The 15,089-nt window shown below is 46.9% G+C and overlaps 2 protein-coding genes across 5 annotated transcripts in view; one reads left to right on the forward strand and one right to left on the reverse strand.

The window, feature by feature from the left end:
* Positions 1 to 718: 718 nt before the first annotated feature.
* On the forward strand, positions 719 to 12,931 carry LOC135822602 (fatty acyl-CoA reductase 1-like). The gene is made up of 13 exons (XM_065335415.1): positions 719 to 1,440; positions 3,125 to 3,300; positions 4,051 to 4,123; positions 4,393 to 4,499; positions 5,153 to 5,330; positions 6,454 to 6,498; positions 8,419 to 8,537; positions 9,355 to 9,422; positions 9,738 to 9,819; positions 10,235 to 10,397; positions 10,939 to 10,995; positions 11,818 to 11,951; positions 12,157 to 12,931. The coding sequence occupies exons 1-13, from the start codon at positions 1,225 to 1,227 to the stop codon at positions 12,317 to 12,319; spliced, it is 1,581 nt and encodes a 526-aa protein (XP_065191487.1). The 5' UTR covers positions 719 to 1,224; the 3' UTR covers positions 12,320 to 12,931.
* The window catches only part of LOC135822600 (uncharacterized), a 30,674-nt gene continuing 28,416 nt past the window's right edge, over positions 12,832 to 15,089 (reverse strand). For all 4 annotated transcript variants that reach the window (XM_065335412.1, XM_065335413.1, XM_065335414.1 and 1 more), the window contains 2 exons: positions 15,000 to 15,054; positions 12,832 to 13,717 (listed from right to left, as the gene is read on the reverse strand). In XM_065335412.1, the coding sequence (XP_065191484.1) occupies positions 13,645 to 13,717; positions 15,000 to 15,054 (128 nt within the window). In that variant the 3' untranslated portion in view covers positions 12,832 to 13,644. The remainder of the gene's footprint in view (positions 13,718 to 14,999; positions 15,055 to 15,089) is intronic.

Raw genomic sequence — 15,089 nt, forward strand, 5'->3', positions numbered from 1 at the left:
CGCGCGCACAGTGTTAGTGAAAACACGAGATGCACACGTGCTCGGTACAGTATGGGCTGATCAGCTGAGTCATGAGTTTTGTGCGCCTAGTACTAGTACCTGCACTCGCTGCATGCAGCTAGCTGTACGTACAAGTCATGTACATGCGCTGTTTGCATATTTGCGATTTGGCCCATTTTGAACTACTGAGTGCGACGAGTTCCGACCTGGCGCTGGCGCTATATATACTATACTAGAGTAGAGCCTAGACTCAGGCTAGAGCAGTGGCACTGGTACATCGTATTCGTAGAGAGAGAGATCTATGACTAGCTAGCTAGAGAGTGAGTCTGCCTGTGTGCCTAGGCTTTGCCGATCACGCGATCGTCCCTTCAAAAAATTTCAAAGGTCAGCGTAGCATGCAGCAGTTCTACTCTGAGACTGAGTCTGGCTTCTCTAGTCTTGCTTATCCGCTACCACTACCAGTTTCACCCTGCATGACTGTACTTGTCGTTGGCCTGTCATGACTCATGCCATGCATGGTGTCAGCGAAGCAGCAGAAAAAATATTCCATCCCAACTCCCAAGCGTCGTGATCGAGTAGCGAACGCTAGCGATCAGTCAGGCGAAAACACCATCCAAGCAACACTTCTAATCGATCACCACATCACAGTGTAGTGTCCCTCGCCAGCTAGCTCTGCCTATGTCACAGTATAATTATTATGTGTGGAAAAAATCTGGCACAGGCGCTAGCGCTAGGCAGTCAGTAGTTGATGACATCCGCACCGCTCAGCTTCACTCCTCCAGTCACATGCCCATGATGCGGACTCGGTGTGACACAAGTCGAATGACCCTTGGACGGGAGCTGGGAGGAGGAGTAGTCAGCAAAGGTTAGTTGAATTCGTCGTGTCGAATCCACGCGTAGCTAGTGTGATTTGGACTTTGGAGCGTTCTGCTTGTAGATGCTCACCACGAAACTGAAGGCGGAATATTTCTCGCAGACACTTTGAAACTCTCGTCTTCTTACTCCGAGCGAGAATAGTCTTTAGATTACAGCTGGCTTGTTTGTAGTGAGTCGATTCAGGACATTTCGGGCCCCGCCGCCTTCCAGAACTGAAGCAGCGCTAGCGAGTGATTTTCTGCTGTCAACGCCTTTTCGCGCGGACTTCTCTCATTCACCCGCTCCTTGAGTGGGATTATTTGGCACGTCTGGGATCGGAACTGCGCGCTCAGCACTAGTAGAATTAGCATGGCTACCGCCGAGGAAGCCCCATTGCCCGGCATTACGGAGACGCTGGACGGTGAGCATATCTTCATTACCGGTGGCACGGGCTTCGTCGGCAAGGCAGTTATCGAGAAGCTGCTCAGAAGCGTTCCCAACCTTGGTCGTCTCTATGTCTTGGCTCGCGGGAAAGGAGAAACGACTGCGCAGGAACGTGTGGAGCAGATGCTTCAAACAACCACGGTAAGTGGGTGCTCGTGCGTGGGCTTATTTTTAGTTGGTGCCATTTTCATGTTCAACTTGAAAATTCTTCCACGCTGGCAGCTCGGCTATGGCTAGGCTATGCATGCCTGCATGCTAGCTAGCTCCATCAAGTGGTGCCACGAGTTGTGCATCTTGCACGCGACCCTGATAACATCAGCTCCCCATGCTATTATTATGTCGTCCGTGCTCGAGTACGAGTGCTTGAACTGCTAACAGAATTAACAGTCCGAAGTGGTCAACTGTCGCGCCACTGGACGTGTTTTGTTCGCTTGTCCGTGTATTGTGGGGAGAGAATGTGCTGGTACGATTATGTACTAGGTCATGGTGGGCCATACTAGTAGGTGGCAGAACAGCCATTCTCTTCAGTGGGATAAAGAAGTGCATTTTGGCTGTCGACCCCGGACCCGTCCTCCCCCCTCCTCCCCCCCCCCCCCCCCTCACACCCCTCAGGCCTCACCCTTCTGCAGATTCTAACACGAAGCATTGAAAGGAGCCGTCAGATGCGAAAACCGACCTTATGGGAAAAAAATTCATATTTGTGTTAGTGGTATACCGGTACTATCTGAAAGCCAGCCTCGGGAGCATCGGGAGTCGTATGCAAAAAACTAGAGTTGATTTGGACCAGGGGAAGTATTTTTTAATTAATTTAATTTATTTGTATAGCCGGTTGTAACGCGGATGTGCAAACTTACTTTACTTTTCTTTTATTGAAAGCAATACAACTAACTTACAACTAACTTAAAACTTGCAAGGTTTAGTTACAAGTATTGCTAGTATTACTAGGGAGGCGTTTCGAATTTCCCAATAGTTGAAGGCATTTTGTTTATAACTTTTCACCTTCAAAGCAGCGGACACCTTTTAGTTGGCCACTTCAACCATGTACTGATATAGTATTGACGTATACTTATACCCACATTGTGGTGTACTCACATTACTGTACTGGTGGGCAGTCGAAAAGAAGTTGTTTGGATTGCAGAACAGATTGCATGCTCACATTTGGAAGCTCCAAGTGCGACTTCCGGCAGTTAGTGGGCATTTTCAAATGCAGAACCTCTCTATTGTCTTCCCCTGATCCGTTCCGCCCTCCTCCTCCCCCCCCCCCCCCCCTACAGTGTATGCATGTGTAGAGCTTTTGGGTTATTTGTCAAGGGTGAAACCCTTTTTCAGCATGTAAACAGAATTCATTGTCGCATGACGCTTGAAATCTAAAGCAGTGCTGCAGTGCTGCATGGTCACTGAGCTGAGCCAGGCGACGGGGCGATATCACGGTACCGTATTTCCCCGTAAGTTAGTACGTACTAACTTACGAACTTAGCAGCCACATGAGTACTAACTTTCGGGGGTGGTACTTCTTTCGGGGAGTACTTTTTTATCGGGGGTAAATGACACGCAGTGGGAAGCCTGCGCAACTCTAGTGTCCGTGCATATGATGTATGTACTGTACGGTGTCTGTACATGTAGGACGGGTACGAACTTACTATCTTTCGGGGGGAACTGTCTTTCGGGGTGATAACCTCGGCAGTGGAAAGTGTATTTTTTATAGGGGGGTACAAAGTCATTGGGGAGAACTTACTTACGGGGAAATACGGTAATGGATTGCTTGAGCATACAGTCACGATTGCTCTGTCTTCTTCGTCTTCTTCTTCTTTTTCTTCTTCGCCAGCTCTTCTCCCGTTGTCGCGAGGAACAGCCGGAATCATTTCGCAAGGTGACCGTAGTCTCCGGGGATATACAGGCCGCGGGTCTAGGCTTGAGCGAAGCGGACACGGAACTACTGGTATCCAACGTCACCGTCATCATCCACAGCGCGGCGCAAGTGCGCTTTGACCGGCCCGTCAAGTAAGGGAACGCTGCCCGCCGGTACTGTCGCGGAAATTGGAATCCGTTGAGAAGTCGAGTGGCCGTGCAGCCGTGAGCACTGCTGATCCATTTTTTTTGCAGTGTACGCTTTAGTGAGTGTACGCACTGAGGGCAAGTAAGGCGCCGGCCCTGGGCATTTCACCGGAGTTCAATGTCCATGACAGTGTGTATAACATGTACTGCTCAACCTCGCTTATCTGGTCCTCTTTATCTGTTTCATTCGCCAACCGGCGGAAACGTGCATGATACAAAAGATCGCCGGCCTTCATGGCCTGTCAAGGCAATCGCAGTGATTTTACTACTAGTAGTGGTCATAGATAAATAAAGGAAGGACCAAATATTTTATTTATCCATGATTACATTGGCTCAACATCCGAGTTCAGACTACAACACCGCCAGTAGTACATTTTTTCTTTGAATAGGGATATCCTTGCAGACTGTGTTGTCTTATAACAGGGTTCCCTTTGGAATTCTGGCATAGCTGCACGAAATCAGCACGAGACGTAGCAGTACAGCAGGCAGGGGCTAAGGAGTTCCACCTGCCAGCAGCAAGAAAAGAGAGAGAGAGAGAGCGCGGTTGCCAGAGCGAGTAAATGCAGTGTGTACAAGTAGTAGCTGACTAATGCCATTCGTACAATACCGCTCGTACCATTTGTTGCGACTTCTTGGATGCGAAATCAGTGTACCTTTGTCTGGCGTTTCTTTTCCTTATTCTGCTGCTTGCCGCAGGCATGCCCTTCATGCAAACCTGCTTGGTACCCAGCATGCTGTGGAACTTGGAAGAAAACTTCACAACCTCAAGGTATGCAATCAACGGGATAGAGTTGTACTTGATGGCATACTTGATGATGCAGTTTGCATGACAGGGACAGGGGAGACATGTTGACGGTGACAAACACTTCCTCACTTCGTTTTTCACAACTGTGACGGGACAAGGCATGTGTTATGTGAAATTGGTGCTGTTTCCTTCATTTTTCTCTGTCTCTTATCTCGGTCTCTTTTTTGGCATTCTCTCCCCATCTTCTCGGCTCTCTCTCTCTTTCTCTTCCCTCTCTGTGTGTTATTCACTAGGCATTCGTCCATGTTTCGACAGCGTATATCAACTGCCACAACCTGGAGACGGATGAGATTGTCTACAAGCCTGATGTTCCAGCGCAGAAGCTCCTGGATGCAGTGGAGTATGTTTGACAAAACAACCATAATATTTCTGTGACTGCTACTTGTGTAATTGTATAAAGCCCCAGTGAGCACGCGTTGAGTGGTCAGCGAGAGTGTCCTTCTGAAGTGTTGGCTTCAAACACGTCAACCTCTTGAAGTTGGCTGTGTAGTGTTGCAAGTACTAGTACTTCCCACCAGCTCTACCAACGTGCAGCAGAATATGAGCAGATAGTCTCACCCGGTCTGGTTTTGCTGCCAAACCAATCCGAATCGTGAAGGGTGATCGTGACCAAACTAGAGCCAACCATGGCAGCAAGAAGCCATCCAGCAGGTCTGCATTGAACTTTCTCCCGGTCAGATCGAGAGAATGAGGGATGATATTGATGTCAGCTGGCTGCGGGTAGAGAGCACCGTCCAGGATCTCGGACGATTCGACGACATTCAGCTCGTGGCTGGGGCTTTGCCGTCGAGCAACCTCTGTGATTTTCGCTGTGTTAACAATTTAAAAAAAGTCTAGTTTTCACTCGCGCATGGCTGCAAAGCTGTATGATAGTATTTAAAAAATACCCCCCCCCCCCCCAAACATACCACCACCACACACGCACACTTGCTCATTCCCGGCAGCTGGTCTTTATTCTTGTTTGCGGTCATCTATCTCCCTGTGTTGGTTTAGGTGGATGGACGAGGAGTGGACCGATAAACTGACACCGCAGCTGCTGGGTGGCAGACCTAACCCGTACATCTTGACCAAGGCCTTGACTGAGACGTGGATTGTGGAGACATGCAGCGACCTACCACTGGCTATTTTCCGACCGTCAATCGTTTCCTCGACTGCCTTTGAGCCTATTGAGGTATGCAGTGTGTTCCTTGAAAATATAGAATTATCAGGGATGAATTTATCCTGTATCGCATCGCAGTTTGCGATGCAAAATCTATCTACTGCTACTCAAAAGTCACCGTGACTTGCAGAAAAATGCGATACATACAGGCTATCCATGCCTAGCCTGTGCTGTCAAGTAACATGCATACTGTGCAGTGTATGTGGTGTGTGTACTCTCAATCTGCATGCATATGTACGCTTCAGTTGTTTTTCTGCAAATGGGCTTTCAGGCATCACTCTCAAGAAGGACAATGTGGTAAACACCCAACCTTCAAGGAAAAATGCTAATCAAAATCAAAGACTACACAATTGTGATTTTGTACAGCAGAAACTGCTATGCAAAAATATGACAGTTAATTCATCCCTGTAAAATAATTGCGGTAAAAAAGGAGAAGGACAAAATGTTACGAGTTAGACTAACTGTCCACCAACGTAACCAGATCTTATAATAATCGCCTCCTGCAAGTACGCAAATATGTAACTGCCGGGCTCCAAGTAAGTCCCCCAACAATACTGCCGGGCGCCGAAGAACGGGAGGGTCAGGGTTCTAGCCTAGCCCGTCACGTCTTATTTCTCGCAAACACAGCAGTTTCGTTCTTATTCGATGGTGCGGTCTACATATGCATGTCCTTGTAAATGCAGTCTATAACAGTATGTAGGAAAGTGTACAATGTGTACCGTACATGCATGATGACTGTTGCATGCTCATGCATATGCACACCTGCCATGCATGATGACTGTTGCATGGCGATGCATATGCACACCTGCCACTTCACATTTTTCTTACATCCAAACCCGTAGTATTATTGTGCAGTGTAAATTATAGTCTCCGTTATTATCTGCAAAAATATCCAACCTAGACTACTAATAATAATTGGTGAAATTCTAGACTGGTGCTCAACTGATGAGGTCGGCCATTGGACAGTCCAATAGCCAATTGAGCCATCTTTCCAAGATTCCTTTTGAATCTCGCCCATCCCCTCCTGGGGAGACCCACGGGACAAGTCCTGGACGTTGAAACAAGTGCAAGGACAATTGTGTGTGCGTCTCAGTACAATCTAGTTTGGTATTGTTTTGTGTTCGTGTTTCCGCAGGGCTGGACAGACACGCTGAATGGACCGAGTGGCCTTATCGTGTCGGTGAGTCGGTGGTATACTGTAAACCGTGAAATTATTGCCATGGTCTGCGAAATTTAGACAGCGCGAAAAGGAGATCCATAAAAGGTTTAGCATGAATGCCACAGTAGCAAATTCTGCAATCGCAAAATTAAAACCTCGCAAACCTGTCCGGATTCTGAAAACGCGAACTAAAAACGCCGCGAAAATTTCACACTTTACACAAAGTTTACAGTACCTAGTCCTGTATCGTGGAGATTGAGTAATGCTATCCAGTAATGCTATCCAGTAATCCTATCCAGTAATCCTATACAGTAATCCTATACTGTAATCCTATACTGTAATCCTATACTGTAATCCTATACTGTAAAACCTGTCAAGGTGACCACCTGTCCTAGAAGACCACTGCAACCAGGACCAAGGGATGCCTTTTCCAGTCACAAATGACCCTGGATACGGAGACCACCTGGTTACACAGGCTATGTTTTGAGAGTCCCTTGAGCGGTCGTCTTAGACAGGTTTCATTGTATTATCATAATAATAATAATTAGTAGGGATAAAAGGCGGTAAATTGCTGCAACAAAGTCCACACCACTCCAGCACTCGATGCACCACTATGCTATGCTACTTGTGTCGTCTAGGTAAGAACGAACTATTGCCACTTCGCGACCACGCCAAACAATAGGCCAACCATTTCAGTCAGAAAGAGTAAATTTTGGATTAAAAGACAGGACAACCTTTTAAGAGTTATAACTAGATCATAATTATACAGTCAGCGAGTGCGACAAAAAGGCCCAAACTGACAAGGAGTACTGAGACATTCGACGACCTGACACCTAGCTCCAACATTTCTACAAGGCGCCAACCAACAACCTTCCACCTTGGAAGGCTCGGGTTAGGAAAGGTCCAAGAGGGGAAGGAAAGCGTAACGAAGAAGAGCACGAGCTAAGTCCCACGGCAACAAAGAATGCCGAAAGTTACTGGATGATTGGTTGGCGCCTCGTAGAAGTGTTGGAGCTAGGTGTCAGGTTGTCGAATGTCTCAGTACTCCTTGTCAGTTTGTGTCTTTCCGTCCCACTCGCTGACTGCATGATTATGATCTGGTAACATTGGTGGACAGTTAGTCATAACTCGTAACATGTTAGGAAATTAGAGGCCACATGCCACGTACTGCTCTTTTCTCTCCGAAACTCAACACTTGCAAGCCAGATATGAAAGAAAGAAAAAATCATCAGTCACACCACCGGGACTCGAACCAGGGACCTTGCTATTCGCGAGCAATGCTCAACCAACTGAGCTACAGTATGACTCTTATCCAAAGTGCATGTGGCCTCTAATTTCCTAACACTTTGTGAAATTCTCCGTGAAGTCCAAATTTGAAATTGCAATTCGTAAAATGTTGTCCTTTCTTTTAATCCATGATTACTTTGGCTCAACATCCGAGAGTAAATTTTGATCTTACTTCTTACTATCCCCCGCCAAAATGGCATCCTCTCCCAAGGGTGGAACCAAAAAATGAAGCAAGAACTGCAAGAAGACAGACTGGAGAAGCCAGAAAGAAGAAAGAAATGAAATGTGAAGAACATGAAAGGGCGGAAATAAACAACATGCAGGGCCAAAACTGTTGGACACATGACGAGTCGGCCAGGAGGGTTAATACCAGTCGAGAGCCCCGCGAAACCTGTGCGGCCATCGAAGGAACCTGCAAGCAACAGTTTTCCAGAGGACCCCGGCTGGCGAGCCGTTCCACCTGTGTATGTCTCCTTGGATGTGTAATATGAGAACAGCACCAACCTAGCCTAGTACCCAGTACTCCACCCATCCACCAGCCATGACAAACACAAGTACAAATGCATGAGGAATTACGCGAGATCATCAACCAACGGAATTTGCGTGTGCATGCGTGTGTGCATGCACTTGTACCTTACACTTCTGCGTGTCTAGTTGGGCAAAGGACTGCTTCGGACTACTATGATGGACGAAAACGTAGCCATCGACGTCCTCCCAGTCGACATGTGCGCCAACATGCTGATCGGTATCATGTGGAAGATCCTTGTACAGAAGTAGGTGTTCTCCTATCCAGCAGAGCAAGGGTGCAAGACATGTGTCAGGGTTTCGGGGACTTAAACGTGTTGAGAGTAACTCTCCATCACTGTAACCAGATACTATATACAGTCAGAAAGTGCAACAACTAGGCACACAACTGACAGAGTACTGAGACATTCGACGTCCTGACACCTAGCTTCAACACATCTCCGTAGCGCTAACCGACAGCCTTCCAACTTGGAAGGTTTAAGGTTATGGAAAGACCAAAATTGGAAGGCTGTCGGTTAGCGCTACGGAGATGTGTTGAAGCTAGGTGTCAGAACGTCGAATGTCTCAGTACTCTGTCAGTTGTGTGCCTAGTTGTTGCACTTTCTGACTGTAAATAGTATCTGTCTATATTTCCTTTTCCTTTCTACATTTATCATTGGCTCAACATCCGAGTTTCAAATTCGATGTGCATGTACATGTGTATTGTTGTTGCGCAGGCTTGGGTTTCACAATGCGTGTTGAGCTGCTATCTTCTTGCGCTGTTTACAGTACAGTGTACTCGCATACTAGTAGCATCTGTTCATCTGACCTAAGTGCGTGCGTGCAATGCAACCAAGTCTGCGGACAGTATCCATTGTGCTTAGTTTTGTGTGCGTGCGTGCGTGTGGGTGCGTGTGTGTGGGTGCGTGTGTGTGGGTGCGTGTGTGTGTGTGTGTATGAGGTTCGTGGAATCGTGCATGATGCCGCTGCTGCCTCCTACTCCTCGAGGGCTTCATCTGAAGCGTCGGCTCGCATTCTCATGCTGCCTCTGGCTGCGTTCTGTGTGTCATTTGTCGTCCATTGCAGACCAAGTGAAATTCTCATCTACAACGGCTGCACAAGCCCCATCAATCCCACTGGCTTCAAATCATGCAGTAAGCTGTGCTGGTACATGTAATTTCAGACGGACACAGCCGTTTGTTTTTACATCTATTACAACCAACATATCAATCCACTCCAGACGTTTTTTTTTGCCATACCGGACCATGTTGGGTGCTTTCAAGGTTACTTCTTGATCTGTGCTCTGCTACCGGCGTGAAGTTTTTTTTTAGAGTGCTTGCTTGTTATATTTATTTGAGAAGTACACGAGCTGTACCACAAAGACTCGACATGTATTTTAACTGCCTTCTCTCTTACCTTTTCCTCTGCTCTCTCTCTCCCTCTCTTCTCTCTCTCTCTCTCTCCCTCAGTACCCTGGATTTATGAATGTATCCGTGAGCATCCGTATGACACAATTTTCGCACGCCCATGGGCCCACTTGAACGTTAGCTTGTAAGTTTCTGTTTTGCAGCCTGTGTGCATGTCCTGGCATGCATGTTATTTTGTTGCTGGGCCTTTGAGTATTTGGCAAGGCCCTGTTTGTGTTTGACTCGGAATGGCCGTTACACACAGCCAACTTTTGAACCCGACTAAGTATACTTCTCCCGTTGGGTACTTGGCGAACTATGATGTGCCCTGATTCCAGGCCTAGCCCCCAGCAAACCGACCGGTTACGTATGAGCCGTATTCTGTGCTGTTGCACTCCTCCCCTTCCTCCTCCCCGTCCTTCCCCCGTAATTCCCCTCCCCCAATTCTTCTCCTCCTCCCCGTCGTCCTCCCTCTCCCCTTCCTCCTCATCCTCCTTGTGCCCCTCACAAACCGGCTTGCTGTCTAAAAGCCATCCATGCTGTGTGTTTGCTGTGCACAGCCCGGTTTACTACGTGGAGCACTTCATGTTCCACTTGATTCCTGCCTACGCGTACGATGGCATCATGTGGCTGCTGGGCTCTGAGCCGCGACTGGTCCGGCTCTATCGCACAATCCACATGTCCACCAAGCACCGCGCCTACTTCCAGTGTCGCGGCTTCAAAGTAAGCAGTATAATTTAGCAGTACAGTTTAGCAGTACAATGTAAAAGGAAGACAAGACTGCAGAAGGATGTTTAGTCTCGTTTTGCTCTATTTACACCGATCGGCATCGAAAAGAGAGAACCTTTTTTGAATTTTTCAGATCGGACACCTTGCCCATAATGATGATTTTAGCGTCGAAGTACACTTTTGCTCCTCCAAACCTTGGTGCAGTCAGAAAGAAGACATGGGTTTCAAACTTTTCAAACAGGGTAATGCAGAATTCAGCTTATGAACCTGATATTTCAGCCAGAATTGAGGTTTGGTCCTTTTGGATCTGAATGTCTATGACATGTATTTATTATCAACTTGGCCAAATTTGGCAAACCTCTGGCCGAAATACTAACTTTGTAACGACTTGAAATTACAGAAATTTTCTTACCGATTTGCCTGGTTGAGTCTAGATAGGCACAACCAGGCAAATCTGGCGAGGATTGAGAAGTCATGATAACGCATGTGTTTTCTTTGCTTATGTGTTTTCTTTGCTTTTGTGTTTTTTTTTCAGTGGACAATGAACAACTACGAGAACCTGCTGGCATCGATGAACAGCGAAGACAAGAAGGTAATGGCCCATGGGTGAAATCTAACATTTCCAGACGCCTTGCTGGACTGCATAGATGGATACCTGTTTGAATTTTTGAAAACTATTTTCAAAAAAACAGGATATTGCAATCATTTCTCTAGATACTAGAGAGGGTCTTGCAAAACGAAAATGCATACAAACATTTGCTCTACGTCATGAAGTGAGAAACTTCGCACAAACTTTCGCAACTTTGGACGCAACCCTTGCAGGGAACGCGAAATGAACTTTCGCGAGACCAGGTCAAAAGGTTCACCGCGTATGTGCTTGTGCGTGCGCAAACTACGAAAATGTGCAGAACACAAAGTTCGTGCGAAAATTTGCACACAGTTTCGCAAGGCCCGTCTCGAAACTCAACCTCTCTATTGATCTGTCGGAGGCCGTGATCTCGGAAGAATAAGAAGAGGATGATGCTCTCCCAGTGCGTGTGTGTGTGCGTGTGTGTGTGTGAGAAACATGTGACCTACATGGCAGTGTATACCAGGACCAGGTGTGTGTGTACGTGCATGCGCGTGTGTATGTGTGTGTGTGTGTACGTGCATCTGTGCATATCATATGCATGCACGCACGCGCGCGCAGGTGTAATCAGGGCCGTAGCCGCCGGTCTAGAATTCACTGTCGATGAACCGTTGTTTTTAAGTGAAGTTGACATGACAATGCCAACAAGAATGAAAAAAGTGTTACTTCGAGAAATACTAAAACTTTTTGTTTTGTAAAAACAATCGGTAACCTCGGACCCTATTATAATAAAGCGATCATCAGAAATCAGTTTCTTGTTTGCCATAACTGTGTGAACTTGTTTAGACGTTCAACTTCGACATGCGCACCATCGTGTGGGAGCGCTACTGGCGCAACCTGGTCGTGGGCACGAAGAAATATCTGCTCAACGAGGACATCTCCAGCGAGAATCTGGAGCGTTGCAGGAAGCAGTACCATAAGTGAGTGTGTGCTACAACGATGCGGCTCAGTGGATTAATATCAATTGAATGCATTCCCTGCTGTATCGAGTACTGTAAGACCAGAATATTATGAAACATAATAATTATGTTGTGTGTGTGTGTGTGTGTGTGTGTGTGTGTGCGTGCGCGCACGTGTGCATGCGTGTGTGCATGCTTGTGTGTGTGTATGTGTTTGTGTGTGCAGAATGCGCTGGAGACGCTACACGTGGAACTTCTGCCTGGCGTTGGCGGCAAGCCGGTTCCTGGCGCGCTTCAAGTGGATAAGGCAGTGGTGGGCCAGCATGATGACAATACTGCAGATCAGCGTACAGACCTTCCCGATCCTGGCCAAAATCCTGCTGGCGTAACAAGTGATGCGAACAGCGAACGCAGGGCATGCCGGCAATGTTCCTTTTCTTTTGATAGTCCTGTTTTACAATTCTCGAATATCGCCTTCCAATCCTGCTGGCGCAGCCAAATAATGCGAACAGCGCATGCAGGGTGCAGTAATTTTTTTCTTCTTTTGATAGTCCTGTTTTTCAATTCTCCAATATCCGTGCAAGCTCGTCAACAAAAGCGCTGCTTTTTCCTGACCAGCTTTCTCTTATTGCTATTTGTAGACTATGCTGGTGTTGTGCAAATTAGACCTGATAAAATAATATATTTTTGCTTGCTGTTTACCAGTGCCAAAAAAGTTGCTTGCAGAAAACGGCGATGGCACAACGCATTGAACTCCGCGTAATTTAAGCTAAAATGAACTTAGCAACTTGATGTTTTGCTTTCGCTTTTAAATTTGCAATTCTTGAAGAATATTTACATATTATTTACATCTTCCTCGTGCTGCTACACACACCAGAAGCTGCAGCGGATAGATGATGTCCTAGTAATCGATGATGCAATCAGAGCTGACGCCCACTGCTCGAATTTGTTCAAATAAAGAATATTGACAAGTAACTTAAAACTGAGCCGGTTAAAAAAGAGTAATGAACAAATGTGATAAGTTAGTTTAAAAAATCCTGTTCTGCCAAAATCAAGGCAAACGACCACATAAAAAAACAATTAAAAAAATCAAAAATCAAGAAAAAAAAATCAGTTGTCATGGATAGTTTGTTGTCGTGAATGGTTAAACATATTTTTTAGAAATGATGGCCAGGACTACTACGATGCTTGGAAATGATGACCGGGACGATGATGCTTGGAAATGATGGCCAGGATGATCATGCTTGGAGATGGGCTTACTCAAGTGGGGTACCACAGGATGTCCCCAGAGACTATTGACACAAATCCAGTATTAAGAATTCAGCTCGCCGTTTGGAGTTTAGAATCGAACCACCACAGCTGCGCAAACACACACAGGGATGACAATGAAGAGTCGGAGTCCCTCGGAATCCTCATGTGCCGGCCTGGAGGCTTGGCTGCACTCTAAGTGCCCTTGCCCTGGCTGCAAATCCTCAGCTTAAGCCCGTTGGTGATTTGTAGGCGCCTGGACATTCTGCACAATCAGAACGTGTGTATATGACGCTGCTGCTAGTGCTGCTGCTGGGGCCACATGAACGGTATGACGCTACTGCTGCTGGCCACATGAACGGTATGACGCTACTGCTGCTGGCCACATGAACGCTACTGCTGCTGGAGCTGGCCACATGAACGGTAGGCAGCATGTGCCAACTGACGACACGTTCTCGTCCAAACTCTAAATGCTCTTCTTCATCAATCCCTTCAGCTTGGCCTTGGCTTGCTTGTGCAGCTTGAATGCACTGCGGCCACTACAGTACAGAGGCAACATAGCACACACCGCGCATGCATGCACGCATACACACAGTGTCAGTGTGTGATCAGGGGGAATGATGGTTGGCTAGTTCCCACGACCAAGAAGGTGCTGACCAAGCAGCCAGGCTGTCAAGTCATTCACATAAACTGGCCTCCATCACATTTGGCTTCCTTACAGTCCACTCATAAAAAGATGGGCCCTGGCTCTGGCCAGATCCTTTATTTGGTGATTTTTCATGATTTTATCGTACACAGTGCTGTGAAATTTGAAATTTGGAAAAGGGTCCAAAAAGGGTACCAGTGACCTGAACTGGGGTTCGAACCGCACAATGCACTGTTGCAGGTAGGGTCAAACGGCCTGGATTTTGATGGTTGTTCCCAAATTTAGTGCTTTTGGCGCAAAACCTGGCCGAAATCCTATTCTTGTTATGGCTTGCTTTTCGGACAAATAAACTTCAGAAACATAGTCCATATTTTTCTGAATGGACTGTAGTGTGTGTGGCAGCCACAAGTACACGCGCTCAATGTCCAACATAACTGTATTGAACCACAGCCGTGCAAAACACACAGGGACATTGCAGAGTCCAGGTCCTTCGGAATCCTCACGATGTGACCTTAGGACTGGCTTGGCTGCACTCTATGTTTTGAACAAGTGCCCCTGCTGCTGGGAATGCAGCAAGTGGTGAGAGGATAACAATGAGCCCAAACCAGCCACTACTCATTGTCCATCACCACGCGTTCCAGACACGAGCCCAAGTCCAGATCTGAAGACAAAATCGGTCTCCTTCAGCCATTTCACTGTCCCTAGCTCAGAACTGATGAAATCTTTTGAACCTTGCCACCCTATACTCTCTACTCCATTCATCCAAAATAGTAGGGGTGTCATCGGGTAGCAGGGTACCCGTGCTACCCGTAATTAGAGTAGGTATTCGGGTAGCAGTTTGCTCCTGAGAACCCGATCGGGTAGCTGAGCACGGTGTTTTGGCATAGGTGTAGAAAACAGCACGACTACGGGCCTACTGCACACTTTCTACGTAGCGCAAGTGCACACTCACTGTGCAAACTATGTAAACAAAAAATAGAGACTGGACTTGTTTGAGACGATAGCCAAGTTTTCTCTGCCACGTAGACATTTCGATTGTTGAATTAAGATATGATAGAGCTACGAACGTTTGATTGCACCTACATGCATGCAAATACACATCGTTCGATTTCGAACAATGGACAGGAAAAAGCGCTCCACAAGTACATGTATAGTACACAGCTTTGTTTTAGTACCTTAAGTAATCCTCCGATTGACCGTATTTGTCCACAATGGTTTGTTCAAACATGCCTGTACACATGACAAATACACACACACACACACGA

This window comes from Sycon ciliatum, chromosome 8, assembly GCF_964019385.1.
Source record: "Sycon ciliatum chromosome 8, ocSycCili1.1, whole genome shotgun sequence".
Lineage (NCBI taxonomy): Eukaryota > Metazoa > Porifera > Calcarea > Leucosolenida > Sycettidae > Sycon > Sycon ciliatum.

Bases quoted from the DNA above. Each gene is read 5' to 3' on its own strand.
- LOC135822602 (XM_065335415.1), top strand. From the start codon at position 1,225: ATGGCTACCGCCGAGGAAGCCCCATTGCCCGGCATTACGGAGACGCTG. The intron at 1,441-3,124 runs GTAAGTGGGTGC...CTTCTTCGCCAG, and splicing joins AGATGCTTCAAACAACCACG to CTCTTCTCCCGTTGTCGCGA. The intron at 5,331-6,453 runs GTATGCAGTGTG...GTGTTTCCGCAG, and splicing joins CTGCCTTTGAGCCTATTGAG to GGCTGGACAGACACGCTGAA.